The following is a 16,153-nucleotide window of genomic DNA, read 5'->3' as shown; positions in this document are numbered from 1 at the left end:
GAAGAAGAAGATGCGACGACGCTTAACGCATTGCAGCAGCTTCCGGTGTGAAAGCATTTTGTCAGCTTGGACGCACAAAGCAGTCCACATAAAGCGTATCTGCTCTCAAGATGGCCACAAATTCTATGACAAAAAAACACATAAAAAAAAGAGGAAGACGGCCCAAGTTGCCTTTTTCAATTATTTCCCACAATTTCAATGGCAGTTTGTACGATTCCGGCAACTAAATCGATTGAAAAGAGTCCCTTACATTGGCTTTACGCTCAATCAATATGCTAATGCCTCGATTCTTATCCAATCAACTGTGATATGACAACAAAATTATGCAAAGAGTTTTCAACTTGGGAGCAGTTACTGTGTCACCATTGGGTACCGAAACACGCAAATCTATTCATATAGATTAGTACTATATACAGATTGACTAATAGACTGACAGACTGACTAATTGACTGACAGGCTGACTAACTGAGTGGTTGACAGATTGTCTGGCTGACAGACTGATGATTAATGCACTTACGAGTTGCATTTTCACTTTAGTTATCCCGTGAGATGTCACTAAGACGAGTTTTCGAATAATTCCACGCACATATGTGGAAAATTGGTGGAAAACCACTGCTTGTAACTTTTTTGTCTATCAACCGATAGGCTTCAAACTCAATTTTATAGAACTGGGTGAAATTTGTCATACTTTGAAACATATACGCTCCGCTAGATCCAAATCGGAATTCAAACTAGTAGACGCGGGTTGAAAATGTTCCACGGGCGAAAAAAGGCTGGCTATAGAACTGATATAAGGACAATAACTAGGCCAACCTAAGGCAAGCTTTCCTCACTTTTTTGTGTCAATTTGCCTACATACAGTATGTACAGTGCATGTATGTGTGTATGTAAGTATGTATGTATGTATGTATGTCTACACACACATATATAGGTATATGTATGTATGCATTATGTATGTACATATGAAGATTTGTATGATATGTGTGTATGTTTGTGTATGTGTATATGTATATGATTGTGAATATATGTGAATATGTATACGTATACCAAACTTTTTTTGGTAACTCTTCACCCTGAGACCTAATTCGATCCAAAAAAAATATTTTTAAAAATCGACCTACTATGCGATTCTCATTTATTCATGTGAGCCCTGCAGATTTTCGTGCCTACATGATAAGTTTTATATTACCCAGTCATGTATTTGGTAAGCTAATAAAATTTTTTTTTATATATACAAGGGTACTATCTTTCTTTCTTTCTCTTTCTCTCTCTTCCCCCCCCCCCCCCCCCTCTCTCTCTCTCTCTCTCACTCTTCGTCAATGCGAACCTGGACTAGCTTCATATCCTTATAATAATAAAGCAATAATCCGGCAAAATCTATAATTAAGCTCACATTTGAGGGTAATTTGCTTATTCGGAATAAGACCTCATAGGTAATAATACTTGTAAATAGTTTAATACCACATGCAGGAAATGTTTGGAAAGTGTTGTTAAGAGCTGGTAAAACTAAATCGATTTGTTAAATGACAAGCGCTGGTTACATTTGTTACGGGATCCTGATTTCATTGATGCCGGAAGATTAAAATCTATAATATGCTATATGGTATGAATCTGAGAAAGGAAAGCGAATGTCTTAATTAGTGGCACAGTCTGCGGCCATTACAAAATCCTTTACGCACATTTCGGCTGCAGCTTTTGATGCTGATGCGGATGCTGATGGCTAACGAATTGTAATGGCTGTGAAAAGTTTCGCACGGTCGTGCGGCACTCATAAATTTATGAGTGGCACTCATAAAAATTCAAATCGGTTGGCAAGAAAACCGCAACAAATAATCAATTTGTTACAGAGGCGAGGCGTTACGCCCCGGCCGACTCCCAGGATCCGGACCGTGGGCCGACAGCCCAAAGACCCAGTTGATACGGTCTACGCACAATATCGAACCCTCTCGCAGACACACTTGACAAGGACTTGGACGACGTTGCGTTGGCCACTTCACGCAGCAGCCACCAGTTTCCAGATCAGGCGATTGAGTGGATTGACTCTAACCGGATGTGAGATGTTCCACCCGTTCGGGGTTGCCGCTGAGAGGCACCGCAAATTGAATTCGCTTAGCCGCAACCCCATAAATTTAGAGCCGTGGCATGCAACAAGCGCTATGCAAAATGAGATTGTCATAAAAGTAGCGAAAATGGCAAGCGGCAAGTAAATAGGCAAAACACAAACAGCGGGGTAGATGCAACCGTGCAGCGTCGTGCATCCTTGTCCTTGCCAAAACGAATTCAACCCCCTCCTTCTCCCCGTCCACCACGCTTCTCTCAAGGGTTGCAAGTCAATTAGAAACGTTTCGGCGTCGGCCACTCGAGCAGCGCCGTCTTTCGCTGTGAGAGCCGTGCACATCGAGCAGGGGTCCAGAGTTAAGAGTATTGAGGACTTGAGTTCAGCTCGAGATTGGCAAATGTTAACAATTTGCAAGTGGCACAGTTTACGAAGCACGTTGCGCTCTCGCTTCCCAGGCAGCCAAAATGCAACAGTTTTTCGAGCACCATGCCCCACAGTCAAGAGGCCCATTGATATCTCGAGCGTTCAGCAGGACTCGTGTGTCAGCTCGCATTAGCCTCAGGACGCGACTCTTGAGCTGCAAAAAAAAGAACACTCGCTGCCACTCAGCAGCCACTCGGCTGCCACAGTTGGAAAAACAAAAGTTCTCGCATATTTTCGATTGCTCTTTTTACTTTTTCATTTCTCAGTTTTTTTTTTTTTCTTTTATTATTCATTACAACACACAATAGACGTCTTAAGACTAGGCACAAAAAAGATTAAAGATAAGAAAAAAAAAATCTGGTTTCAAAAAAAAATTCCCTGCTTATGTACAAAACATTTACAAAAATTTACAAAAATTCATTAAGCTACTTTTTAAATAGTTAGATTTATATATATAAAAAAAAAAAGTATATATATATATTTAATATATATTTTTTATTTGTTTAATGTGAGACATTTACGTGGGGCAACTGAGCATGCAGCTGGGTGACTTTGAGCTGTCCCGTTGTAATCGCCGTCTGAGATCCAGCCTTGAGCCTAGCGCTCATACCTCCAGTGCCAGCTCGTCATCGTCCTCATCCTCATCCACCTCGACCGCTGGCAGCGTCGTCAACTCAACACGCTCCGACTCCGATTCGGACGTTTTGGCCGCATTCGGTGGCGCCTCCTCGGCGGCATGCTCCCGTCGCGCTGGCGGACTGCCTGGATTTAGGGGCGGGCTTGGCGTCAACAGACGCTGCCGGCTGCTGCTGCTGCGCTCGTATTCGGCTTCGCTGTTGGCGCTCTGGCTGGTCGCCGGCGAGCGTTCGCGCGGCGCCAACGGCGGCGCATAATAGCCGCTCAGCATGGGCGCGGCACCTGGCGGCGGCGGCATGCCCGGCAGCCCCATGCCCGGTGGCATGCGACTTGGGTACATGTAGGTGGCGGGAAGCGCTGGCTTCTGGAGTGCGGCGGCTGCTGCCGCTTGGCGATAGTATATATCAATGGCCGAGGGCGGTGCACCGTGCGGTGTCTGTGCTGCCGCAGCGGCTGCATACGGCCAGGCGCTCAAATAGGGCGTGGCACTGCCATAAAGCCGCTGAAAGGCCGCATAGTTGCCAGCCTCGGCGAGCAGCTCCAGCCCGACGGCGGTTTGGCGCTTCCATTTGGTTCTGTGGCGGAAGGCAGGAAAGAAAAAAGCAAAGGGAACACTCGATTAGTTGCGTGCGAGAGCGTGTCGAATGCTAAAAAAGAAAGACCACAAACAGGCATTGGGCATCAAGGGATCGAGCTAAGCCAAACTAATCCGGCAACTGTTGTTGTTGCTATTAATCATGGCACAGAGTGCCGACTCATGCCGCTGACTGCGCGTGTCCCTGCCGCCTGCTGAGCGCCAGCCAGGACGCTGTCGCTGCTCTTTGCTATTATTGCTGTTTATATTTCGCACTTAATTGTTTTGTCATTTATCTTGCAGTCCGGACGCACTCACGCCCACCACAACTGCAACGGAGCCGCGGCGAGAGAGACCAGGCTGAGGCCTAATTGGCATTGGCACGCCTGCATTTGTGGCAGCGAAAGCGAGCGAGAGAGCGGGAGAGAGAGAGGCCTATATCTGGCGTCCCTCTCGCTGACGTATCTTTGGCAAATCCTTTAATTGCGTCTAGGCGCCAGCCACAACCCAAAAACCGAAACCTCGACCCCGAACTGAGCTGCAATTTTCGCGCGTTCATCGCACGCAGCTGTGAAAATGTTTAGAATTAACTAAACATACCCTATGCGTCTAGGCATATTGAATATGTGAGGCAATTTATGCGCGTCTTTGGCATAGTTTTTAAAATTTGCAGAGTGTTTCTTAGCGAGGATTTCGCGTCTCTCTCTTTCTCGCTATACCACGCTCTCTGGCTCTACTATAGATCACTTGCTAATCGTAGTCGTAGTCGTAGTCCTATATGCCAACCATTCTCTCTGTCTTTCACTAGCTCTCTCTCTCTCCCTAGTTACACGTAGAGTATTTGTTATTCATATATAGGGTATACCAGCCCCTCTCCCTCTTTTTCTCTTTGTCTGGTTCTCTTTCACTTTCTCTTTTCCCCCTCCCTTTGGCTCTTTCTCGCTGGCTCTACTGTAGAACATTAATTATTCGTATTCGTATTTTATCTAAGGTTCCTCTTTATTTCTTCCATTCTCTCTCGCTTGCTCTTTTCGCGTTTATCATTCTTTTTCGCTGTCTAATGGAGAGCATTTATTAGTATAAGAATCTAATATCCATCTCTTTCTCTATATCCTCATCTTTCTTTTTGTCACTTGATGCTTCTACTGCAAAACGTATTATCTGATATCCCCCTATATATGTCTCTTTGAATGGCCACTGTTATCTTTTCCTTCCTCTTCCTCTCTCTCCCTCTCTCTCTCTCTCTCTCTCTCTCTCTCTCTCTCTCTCTCTCTCTCTCTCTCTCTCTCTCTCTCTCTCTCTCTCTCTCTCTCTTTCTCTCTTTCTTTGATTGCAGAGCATGCGCAAGTCGTTATGCCCAGCATGCGAACCGCTCTCAATATCCGGTTGGCTTTTGCTCAGCGAGTGGCCTGCAAGATGCCAAGTCTGTGGCCTGGGTCTGCGTTCAACTCTCTCTCTCTCACCTCTCTCTCTCTCTCTCTCTCTCTCTCTCTCTCTCTCTCTCTCTCTGTCTGTCTCTGCTCTAGCAGCCGCCTTTAATGCCCAACCAAATGTGACAAGTCATTGGGCAATAATTAAAAGAAAAAAAAGAAGAAAATAAAAATAAAATGCTATTAAACGTAATAAGGCAGCGGCTTTGGCAGCTATTTTTAAACAGCAGCGGCAAATGCTATTAGAAATCGAATCGAATAGCGGATGACGCCGAGCCGCCCCCCGATAGGGAGCAGTAGCGGACACATGCGAGCGAAAATACGCCAGACGAAAGACTTAGGCAACAAACTTGCGTAGAGTGGCGCACAAAAAAAGTAAACAACTCATTTAATAAACAGCAAAGCATTTTACGACTCTTGCGCAAAATGCAGCAAATTAAGCAATCAGCATAAAAACAAAACGCATAAACAGCCCCAGCGCTGATTCCGAACCGGTCGTAGCGTCGCGAGAGCGGTGCAAGGGAGGAATGCTGGAGGGGGGGTTGACGACTTTGGGGTAGCCATTAAAATGATTTTTATTGGAAAAGTGCGCGAAGAAATGGGCGGTTCCATAAAAGGCGCTGATTAGCACACACAGTTCTAGTCAGTCCCGTCCCTGCCCGACCTGTCCGACCCTATGCCGCCGATGCCTGCTCAATTAAGCAGAAGTCAAAGGGGCCGCCAACTCACCTGCGATTCTGGTACCAGGTCTTCACCTGGCAATCGCTCAGCTCCAGCTTGTTGGCCAGCTCCATGCGATCCTGTACGCTGAGATATTTCTGCCGCTCAAAGGATTTCTCCAGCGTCTGCAGCTGATGGTCCGTGAAAGCGGTGCGCGCCTTTCGCTGCTTCTTGCTCAGGCTGAGGCCCAAATGGGATTCACCATTGGCGCCGCTATTCCCATTCTTCAGGCTATCCTCGCCATCGTCGTCTTTGCCACCTGTGCGCATGTGAAAAGTAAAACAACTGTTGCATAAATTCATTCAATACATCTCTCTCTTCCTCCCTCTCTCTCTCGCTCTATCCCTTTCTAGCATCCCATTTGTGGGCTATTTAGCTTTATGGCTAGAACACATGCAACACGTGATAACAACAACAATAACAACAACAAAAACGACAAAGTTGCCTTCAAGTTTGTGGCATACCATTGCTAATTTGCAATTAAACACTTTATGAGCACAAATTACAACAAAAACAACAACAACAGCACGATCAGTCGATTTAGCTCTGAGTTTTGTTTTTGTGTTTTTTTTTTTTCGCGGAACGTGTGAAACGAAGCCGAACAAATCGCAACGCGAATGCCTAAAGTGCTCGCGATTTTACTCGCTCCCCAATCAAATTGATTCATTGATTCATTTGACTTCTTGCTGAACCCACTCAGCGACACTTTTAGAGCAGCTTGTTAGGCCCATTTGCAGATGTAAATTAACCATACGATTTAAGCTGGCCAAACACAAAGATGTTTGTCATGCCCTTGTAGAGGGTATTTTGGCACGAAATGTGTAACGCTTAAAGGGAGACATATCCGAAACCATATGGTGTATATATTCTTGATATGCAGCAACAACCGAGTCGATAAATTACTGCAGGCAGTTTTGATTTTCAAAATAACTTGACTTAACTTTATTTATTAATAAGTAAATTAGTTTCGCCGGAACAAAATCATATCAACATCAGACTATTATATCATATAGCTGCATGTTGCATGCAAAATGTTTCTTTTTTCCAAATAAGTATATATGAACACATGATTCTCCTAACATGTCTGCAAAATCATATACTTATATAGATAGATTGATGGATAGATTCTTGTTCTTGCTTGTACCACGTGCAAAGAAGTCAAGAACTGTAAACATAGTTTGGGTATAAAGAGACTACCTTGAATGTTTTTGCCAAAATATACAAAAATACAAATACAAAAATACAATCAACTCGAAGGGATCTGAGTTGATTGTATTTTAAAGCGAATTGAACATTTTTTGTTATTCAGTTCTATTTGAGTGTTCTATATGAGTGTCTCCAATCCGTCTTGTCAAGATTTGGCCAGGACCCATTTTGGAGTACCATTTTGAATAAATTATATATATCTCAGAGCAGCATCTCGCAAGCCACCATGCCACACTTGCCACCATCTCTTTTGCGCAACCTCTGCCGCTCTCTCTCTCTCTCTCTCTCTCTCTTACTCTCACTGTTTGCCTGGCCATTATCGGCCCAGCAAACACTTGACTTTTGCATTAGACCAGCTGCCAACAGCTCCTCAATGCAATCGTTTTTCCTCTGCCCGCCGCCCGCAGCTCCCAGGAATACTCTGGACGAGTCTGCCTGTACAGCAGATTGCCTGAAGCCAGCTATAAAGTGTCTTAGCAGCAGCAAAACTTGTTGCTGGTTCGGTTCATGGCTCGTACCAACTGAATGCTCGTGGTTGCGGCTCTTGAAACTGTTTGGTTCAGGCTTCGATTGAGCTGTTTTTTGACAGCAAGTTTGGTTTTCGGTTCGGTTCAGCTCTGAAACAGGTTTGCAGCCCTGCTGAGCACCTGTTCATGTTCACCCAGACTCGATGCTTGATTAATATTTTGAATAAAATTTAAGTTGTTAATATTTAAACGGGAAACGCTTCGTATATCTAATATTTATTAACAAATTTGTTGCACGAGCTGCCTACTGCTGTCTATTACACACATTGCCAGCATATATTTCTATACCCTTTTTGTGGGCCTGTGTGTGTTGGGGCAGTTTATGCATGAAAAACCAGTCAACAGCTGGCAGCTGCTCTCGCGATTGGCACTAGTCAAAAGTCAGTCAGCAAAACATTTCCGCAATATCTCTATCCCTCTCATAACTCTCCCTCCTCCTTTCCCCCCACACACATGCACAGTCTTTGCATTTGTAATTAAGAGCTTGTGGCTAAACTGTATTAAACATGCTTAAGTGTGCAGACAACAACGACGGTGGCGGACTTCCTTCTGTGTCGGACCGACTGTTGGCCAAGTCTTGTTGTTGCTCTTGCTGCTGGCTGCATTTAATTGCGCATGGCAGCAACACATTTGCAATTGGCCTTTTTGCATTTTAATTAAAGCAACAACAACAAAGATTACAATTGCAACAGCTACAACAACAACAAGTCTCATTTAACTGCTTTGCTCGGCTCTCTTTGGATTCTTGCTGCTAAACGTTTATCAGCATTTTGATAATGTGCACGCTTAAATGCAGTCAGCGGCGGCAGCAGCAGCAACAACAACAACAACAACAACAACAGAATGTTAATGCTACAATAAAGCTTGCATAACGGTAACGCGATTGTATGCATTATCATATATAACTATGCATTGTGTCTAGCAAAATTTTGCGCTACATTTCCGAAAACAAAATCACAAGGAAAAACGAAAGACTTAGGCAACAAACTTGCTGCTTGCTATGTGCCAAGTGCATGTGTGTGTGTTTGTGTGTGTTTTTGCACTTTCTGCTTGCAGTTTTGGTTGTTGTTGTTGTTGTTGATGTTGTTGCTGCTTTTAGCGGCCACACGCTTCGCTTTGGAAGCCAACTCAACTTAAAACAAAAAAACGAGACGAAACCAAATATTAATTTCAATCAGCGATATGTTATATGCATATTCATATATATATAAATCAACAAAAAAAAAGAAGAAGTAGAAGAAGAAAAAAGGCATACGAAACTGAATGTGAGACGGGCTGAGAGAGAAGTGTGATACGAGTGTCTGCATGTCGCTGCGGATCAGCGCACAGTTCATTTGACAGACGGCAACTCAGCTCTGAGTAGCGGCTCGAATCAAGCTAAAGCTCAATTTCAAACGCGCTGCGCGACTGCGATCCGAGAAGCTCCTTATCGTTGCACGCATCCTGATCGATCCTGGGCCCCGTCCGAGCCTGAGCAACTGTCGCTCGCACGCGTCTCAAGTGACACGCGAGTGTCACCAAAGCCTTGGGCCGTGAGCAACAAATTTGAATTGTGAGCAACAAGAATGCGCATCGATTTCTGCTTGCGAGCCTCGATTAGGCTGTTAAAAGCTACGTTTTTGCAGTGCTAAAAAACGAAAAACCCCCAAAAAAGGCAAGCCGAAGATTAAATACTCTTCCAGACATGTGGCCAACATGTGTGGCGTATTAGCAAGCACGAAGTTGTTGCTTTTGGTCAAGATATCATGAAAAACAGACTAGTTTTCCATATAAAGGCATATTTTTCGAATGATTCTTACTATAGATCTATATGATATGGTAGTTGTTCATGAGATTTTGCTCACAGCCAAGTAGCAGCATTAAACTTTTCAATTCTAAACTTAGCTAATATATTTAAAAAAAACAAAAAGTTATTCATACAAGAACTTAATCAATGCGATCGTTCGTTCTTTAAGCTATTATATTCCGATCATCCGATCTATCCGATCCGATTCCAATAAATGTCCTATGCAGAGCATCTATCTATCTGCATAGTTTGTGACTACACCTAGGCACAAGGTCTACATTTTACATAAAAGAGTTCTTTTTAGTTATGCGGGGATTGAGGTGTGGTATCCGAACACAGAAATGCTCTAAATCGCAGTATAAACTCTATCTTTTCTAATATCCCAGATTTTCATCTGTCCATAATTTCGATAAATATCGATTTTAAATCAGAAATTATCGAAATTATCGACATGATGAGCAAGAATATATGTACTTTATGCACTCAGAGAAACCAGCTTCTGCCACTTTTGAGTCCCTTTCAATGGGTACAGGGTATTAAAATATAATAAAGGGAAAATAATCTGTTATTTTTTTTTCGTTTGTTTTTCTTTTCATTTTTGTATTTTATTTTTATATATTTATTTTTTTTGAACTGCCTCGAAATCGAAGCTCGCAGCGTGGGCTAAAAAGTCGACCCAACTGTGAAAGAGAATCGACACCCAGCTGATTAAAAGCGTGAGCGAGCGAGTGTGTGTGCGTGTGTACGTGTATGTGTATGTGTGTGTGTGTGTGTGTGGGATGTGTGTGGTGTGGCCAACACATTTATGGATTTAAAATTTCTATCATTTGGCTTGTGTCTCAAATCAAAACAGAATTTCTTGAATTGACAGCAACGCGGGGCGCATTTCTCTCGCTCTCCACACGCACCTAAATATATGTGTGAGAGTGTGTGTGTGTGTGTGGTTGTGTGTATTATATCTATGATTGCTTTTAATTGACTTTAGCACAAGTCCAACGAAATTAAAAATGTGCGTGAAATCGCGGTTGACTTTAAAAACGTATTTGAGAATTTAGTTTATTAAAACGAATCAATAATAAGCTTCAACAGATTGACTTGTCCGCATATCGTGTCTAAAGTTTGATTTATTGACACTATATATATATATAACCCACTTTCGCTAGTCGAATCTTGTACCCATTATGAATTTTCTTAGATTATTCGTATGCCCTCCAAAATAATTGGTCACAAGTCTCGTGATCCCGAACAGCATGTCTCGGCTGAAGTTTAGGGATTTTTTTTTTTTTGTATCTTTCCTATTGGCTTTATAAATATTTCATTGTTTATATTTTTCATATTCTTTTCATCAACCTATAACTAACAGCCGACTTTATAGGACAATTTAATTGCAATTCATAAAATTCTTTTAGATGAACAATTTTAACTAAATTCCAAGAAGTTGCATAAAAAGGTAATAATTATATATTGTAACTTTTACAAATAAAATGTCGGTTCGAAATAATGTTTGAAGTGCGGTGCTGCATAAACATTTTATTGCTATAGTTTTCCTTTTTTTTTAATTTATTCATTAAAAGCCATGTGGTAATAGAATCTCATTAGCACTTGTCACTCGGCGCAGATACATGCCCACAGATCCAATCACACTTTATTTAAATGTCTCTCTTTTCCAATCACTTTGCCTCGTCCTCTCTCCCCCTCTCTAACACACACACTCTCTCTCTCCCACTCTCTCTCCGTCTCTCTCTGTCACATATCACTTATCATGCAGCTTGCCTTAACAACTCACACAACTCGCAGCGAAATCAATTTCCAACGCACGTTTACGACTATTTAATAGTAATTTGTCATAATTTGCATAACGTTTAAAAGCGCTTAACAAATAAATAATAATAATAAAAATAAGCAACAACAAAAATCAAATAGAAACACTGCTAATGGCAGCAGCAATAACAATAATAAAAACACAAACAACAACAACAGCATTCAAAAAACATTAAAATCAATTAAATTGTTGCATGCGAAAAGCTGTCTGGGGTCAGGCGGCAGGTGGCATGCGGCTGGCCAGTTTACGAAAGGGGGGCAGGGCGCAGAACGTGGGCATCTCTTGTTGCTGTTGTTGTTGTTGTTGTTGTTGTTATTTGGGCATTCTGTCAAGGGTAGCTAGTTGCTAGTTGAGCGATTCGAACCGAATCGAGTCGCATTCGCATTGCATTCGCATCGCATCGCATCGCATCGCATATGAACGCCGACTAATTCTCCGCTCTCGGAGCTTGTTCGCGCTGATAATTGTGCACATGCAAACTCGTAAATGGCCAAATAATTAAACACTGTGAATATTTAGCTACTTTGTTGCCACGACGCGTGATTGTCGGTCTGTCTGGCCGACTCTTTTTTTTTAACATTTTTATACCCTACAAAAAGTGTAAGCAGTCTATTATATTTTTTACAAATGTGTGTAACAGTTAGAAGTAAGCATCTCCCACTTCTTTAACTATATATTTTCTTGAGCAGCATTAAAAAAGTCCAGAGACTTGAATTGTTGTGTTTATTTATGCGTACACCATACACAAACCGAGTATATTTTTATTTCTTATTCCACTCTCGAGCATTTTTATATTTTTGAGCATGGTTTTTTAAGCATAACCCAAAAATTATTGAAGTCAGCTTCACAAAATTTGGGATTGAGGTAATCGGTTAGTTTAAGCAGATTCAAAATGTTTCGCTTTCAGGCCCCCTCTGCCATTTCCCCCTAAATTAAACTTTTAAAAACCATAGGTAAAGCCTTGTACTTTAGTATATACACACTTTTGTATGCCATATAAATCCGAAGTAAATCAAGGAAGAAATAAACATAGTGTGAGACTTAGGATAGAAAACGCACAGGATTCGCTTGTTTTTGTCCATGTATGTCGCTGGTCCTACAGGGTATCTCCTGGTATATTACTGCAAGAGCTTACTCTTTTACCTTAATTTCGTGTGGCATTTTGAGACATAGAAAAGGATGCCTAGAAGCGACTCAAGAAGTGATCAACACACTTAAAGCTCACTTAAAGCTCACCTAAGAAAAGTTTAAAAGTTTGACGCTTACAAAAAGCTGCTTTAAGATTCGAACAATTAGGCTTTCAGGCTTCGATTCTTAGAAATAGAGAGAAACAGCATTCCAAATGTTTTCCCATTCTGGATTTGGAGTCAGTTAGAGCTTTCCTTACTTACCGCAATCGTCGCTGTCGCTGTCGTCAATGGTGCTCGCCTGATCCCCGCTAATGCTGCTGCCGGTGCCGCCCATCAACAGACCGCTTGTGTTGCCGTTGTTGTTGCTGTTGCTACACCCACTAATGTTGTTGTTGCTGCTGCTGTTGTTGCTGCTATTGTTGTTGTTGTTGTTGTTGTTACTGTTGTTGTTATTGCTGCCGCCCAGCGAATGTAGGACGAGCGGCGAACGGGATCGTTCGTCTTGGCCCTCCACATGACCCGATGCGCCGCCGAGCGGCACGCTGGCGCCATGACGATGCAGCGCCTCAAGACGTTCGCGCTCCAGCTGCAGCTGATGATGATGCGGATGCGCATGCGGATGCGGATGATGGGCAAGTGGATGTTGCGGATGTGTGTGTGGATTTAGCGGTTGTGCCTGCTGCCCACAAAGCAACCAACAGCAGAAAGTAAAAAATAAATGGCATAGTAAACTATTAAGGGTATATAACATTTATTAGTCTTATACTAAATCAATTAGGAATATCTGCATTACACTGAAAGCCCTCAAGAAACACAAGCTTACTTAAAAAAACTTTCAGATAAACACATTTTGAAGGAAAGGTTCATTGTCTAAATATTTAAAATATACTCCTTCAACTTTATTTAAAACAAATGCTTAAGTATTTTGGCAGGGAACTGTCTCCAGAAAGTCTAAGACAACGTTATGAATATGCACTTTTAAATATTCATGAAATTGATTAGTCAAACCAAATAGGTCAGCTAATAATAATAATAATCGTACCTCAAAGTGCAATTTTCCGGAAATTATCATAATTATGTTCGCAGCATTTCAAAGAGTTTAAATGATGATCAAACAAGCTGTAGCTATATTCATTTAATACACAAATGTATCGAAAAAGAAATAGAATCATAAGTTTTGCATATTTGATTGACAGTCAATCAAGATGTATATACACTTGGCCGTACCCGAAATAAATCAAAGAAGAATATAGTCACAAGTATTTCCTGATTGCCAATTAACATATCAGTATAACATTCAAGCAGTTATATTGGTTGTCAATCAAGATGTATCCATATTTATTCATTCCAAAAGTGACTAACAGCATATAAACAAGTGTTCACATAATGATCAATCGAGATGTATGTGTATAAAGCCATGACATATGTGAATATTTATTCAAAGAGTTCGAGTGATTATCAATCAATGTGCATATATATTTAGCCATAATCTGCGTAACAAGTAACGTCTTAGCCTATCATCTCAGAGAGTTCGTATCACTATCAATCAAGATGTATCAATAATAGCTCATTCAAAACGTGAATCAAAACTAATATATTACCCTAAGCACATCCTAAATAATAATTGACAAAGCATATCATCTGATCGCTAAACTCCAAATGATTGTCAATCAAGATGTATCTAGAATGAATCATTCCATAAAGCTAATGAGACCTCACAAAATTGTAACACAGGTTAATTGTTTGCAAGCACTATAACAGACAGATCTTGATTGATTGACTGATTTGTTGATTGATTGCCTGGCAGTTCACTTACCGTATTCCACGCGGCTGTTGTGTGGCAATCCTTGGACAGCGGCGGCGATCCTTCGCGACCCACTTGCCGGGCGAAACGGTGTAGATGTGCATGAGGATGCTGCTGCTGCTGCTGTTGTTGGAGAACCGCGTAGTGGCTGGGTGGAAAGTGAGCAAGCAGCGGGGCCACATGATGATACTGTTCCCGCTCGCGTTCGCGCTCACGTTCGCGCTCGAAGCGCAGCAATTGCTGCTGCTGTGCCAGGTAATGCTGCAGTGCAGCCTGCTGCTGGGCTTGCTGCTGCGTCTGCTGCGCTTGCTGCTGCTGTGGGTCGCGGATAGGCGGCGGCGCGTAGCAATCTTCTGGCGGACTGGCGGAACTACGTCCGGCGGCGGCAGCCATTGCGGCGGCGGCGGCAGCAGCGGCAGCAGCAGCGGCGCTCCCCGCCAGAATGTCGGTGATCATGAAACGGGAACGCGGCGCCTGCGTGGCCGAGGGCGAAGTCGTGAGGCTGCCCGGTGTGTCCCCAACGGCTGCCGTAGTTGTGGACATTTCCGGTGGCATTGTGGTCATGTGGTGGCGCCGACTCCTTCACTTGTCTCTCTACCACTGCGCTTTTTTATTTAAGCTTTTGCCGACGGCACAAACCAAAATCAAACAACAACAACAAAAAAATAATTGGCGAAATTTTCCCGATTAACGGCGCTTTCGTCTATATTTATGCGTATTTGTGCTTTGAACTCGCGTGTTTGTTTTTCAGCTCGATGTGTATTCAATGTCCGTTGTACTTGACGATGTTTTTGTTCGACAAGACAAGACAAGACGAGACGAGACGAGACGAGACGAGCCGAGCTCAACAAAAGCCGTGAGAGAACCGCTCGCCTTTGGCTTTCAACCGAAACTGAGCCAAGCGTCGGCCAAAGCGGGCAACTGCTGCTGCTGCTGCTGTTGCTGCGGTTGCTGCTGCTGCTGCTGCTGCTGGCTGTTAACGGCCAAAACAAAAACAGTAAAAAAGTGGGGAGAATTGACAACAGGAAAAACAACAACAGCAAACAAACCAGTCGAGTGCCAAGCGTGCACCTGTCGTCGTCTCGCTCACACACACCCGCGTGCTCTGCTCTCAGCCGTGGTGAGTTTTGCTCTGTGTATTTGTTGCTGTTGTTGTCATCTATTGCCTGCATTTATTGGTCGTAATTGGCAGCAATTGACATTCATTAGGTTTCAATCAGCGCCAGCGTTCTCACTGTCTCTCTTTCTCCCTCTCTCGCTCTCTTTCTCTCTGCGTATGTGTATGGGTGCGTGAGTGTAGTGGGTTGAGTACATTTGGCAATGGCCGCGACGCTGTGAGAGCCGACAGCTAACATAACGGTTAGTTGACGTGCCATAAACATTTTATGGCAACGTTAGTATTGTTGCTATTGCCGCGTGTTGTTGTCGCACTGAGCTTGTAAAAATCTAGTCAAGTACTTACACGGATATATGTTCATATATTTGTATTTGTGTTTTAAGAGCTGTGTGACACTTTTTATAGCAACTCTCCGAACTCAACACAGCGCTGAGTAGCAGCTGCTCTTGTTGTTGTTGCTGTTGCTGGTGCTTAGGATGCTGCAACCCCGTTGTGAGCAGCAGAATCCAGCATCTGTAAGCTCCGCCCCAATAAACTGGTTAACACACGTACACACACACAGACACACACATGCACAGCATACTAAAAGACAACTCACGCACTCTTGTCCGTCTTGGTCTCACCACAGTTATATAGCGTGCTTGCTCTAACACATGTCAAGACTGTTGCGCCAAAGGGGCTGTCTGGATGCCAGGCTCTTTTCTCTCTCTGTGTGTGTGTGTGTGTGTGTGTGTGTTTGTGTTTCTGTGTGTGCGTGTGTTGGTGTCTTTTGTTATTTTTGCGCTTGTTAACACTTTTTGTTTGGCATTTAAACAGTAAATTGGCAGCAGTTAAATGATGCCCTCTCTCATTCGCTCGCTCCCTCTTACGCAGCTGGCCTCTCTCTCGCTCTCGCACTTAGAGAGCATGTATAGTTTGG

General features: G+C 43.0%; 1 protein-coding gene across 2 annotated transcripts; it reads right to left on the bottom strand.

The window, feature by feature from the left end:
• Positions 1–2,822: 2,822 nt before the first annotated feature.
• B-H2 (homeobox protein BarH2) lies at positions 2,823–15,027 on the bottom strand. Of its 2 annotated transcripts, none has more exons than XM_032440073.2 (4): positions 14,130–15,027; positions 12,575–12,992; positions 5,852–6,101; positions 2,823–3,693 (listed from the first exon to the last, which is right to left on the bottom strand). In XM_032440073.2, exons 1-4 carry the CDS (start codon positions 14,679–14,681, stop codon positions 3,087–3,089), a joined length of 1,827 nt encoding a protein of 608 aa, XP_032295964.1. In that variant the 5' UTR covers positions 14,682–15,027; the 3' UTR covers positions 2,823–3,086. The 2 variants fall into 2 exon arrangements, with proteins under 2 accessions (XP_032295964.1, XP_032295965.1); XM_032440074.2 differs by having other exon boundaries at positions 12,575–12,989.
• Positions 15,028–16,153: the final 1,126 nt, after the last annotated feature.

Source organism: Drosophila virilis, chromosome X (genome assembly GCF_030788295.1).
Source record: "Drosophila virilis strain 15010-1051.87 chromosome X, Dvir_AGI_RSII-ME, whole genome shotgun sequence".
Taxonomy (NCBI): domain Eukaryota; kingdom Metazoa; phylum Arthropoda; class Insecta; order Diptera; family Drosophilidae; genus Drosophila; species Drosophila virilis.
Note: the sequence above shows the minus strand (reverse complement) of the source record. Positions and strands in the feature narration are given on the sequence as shown.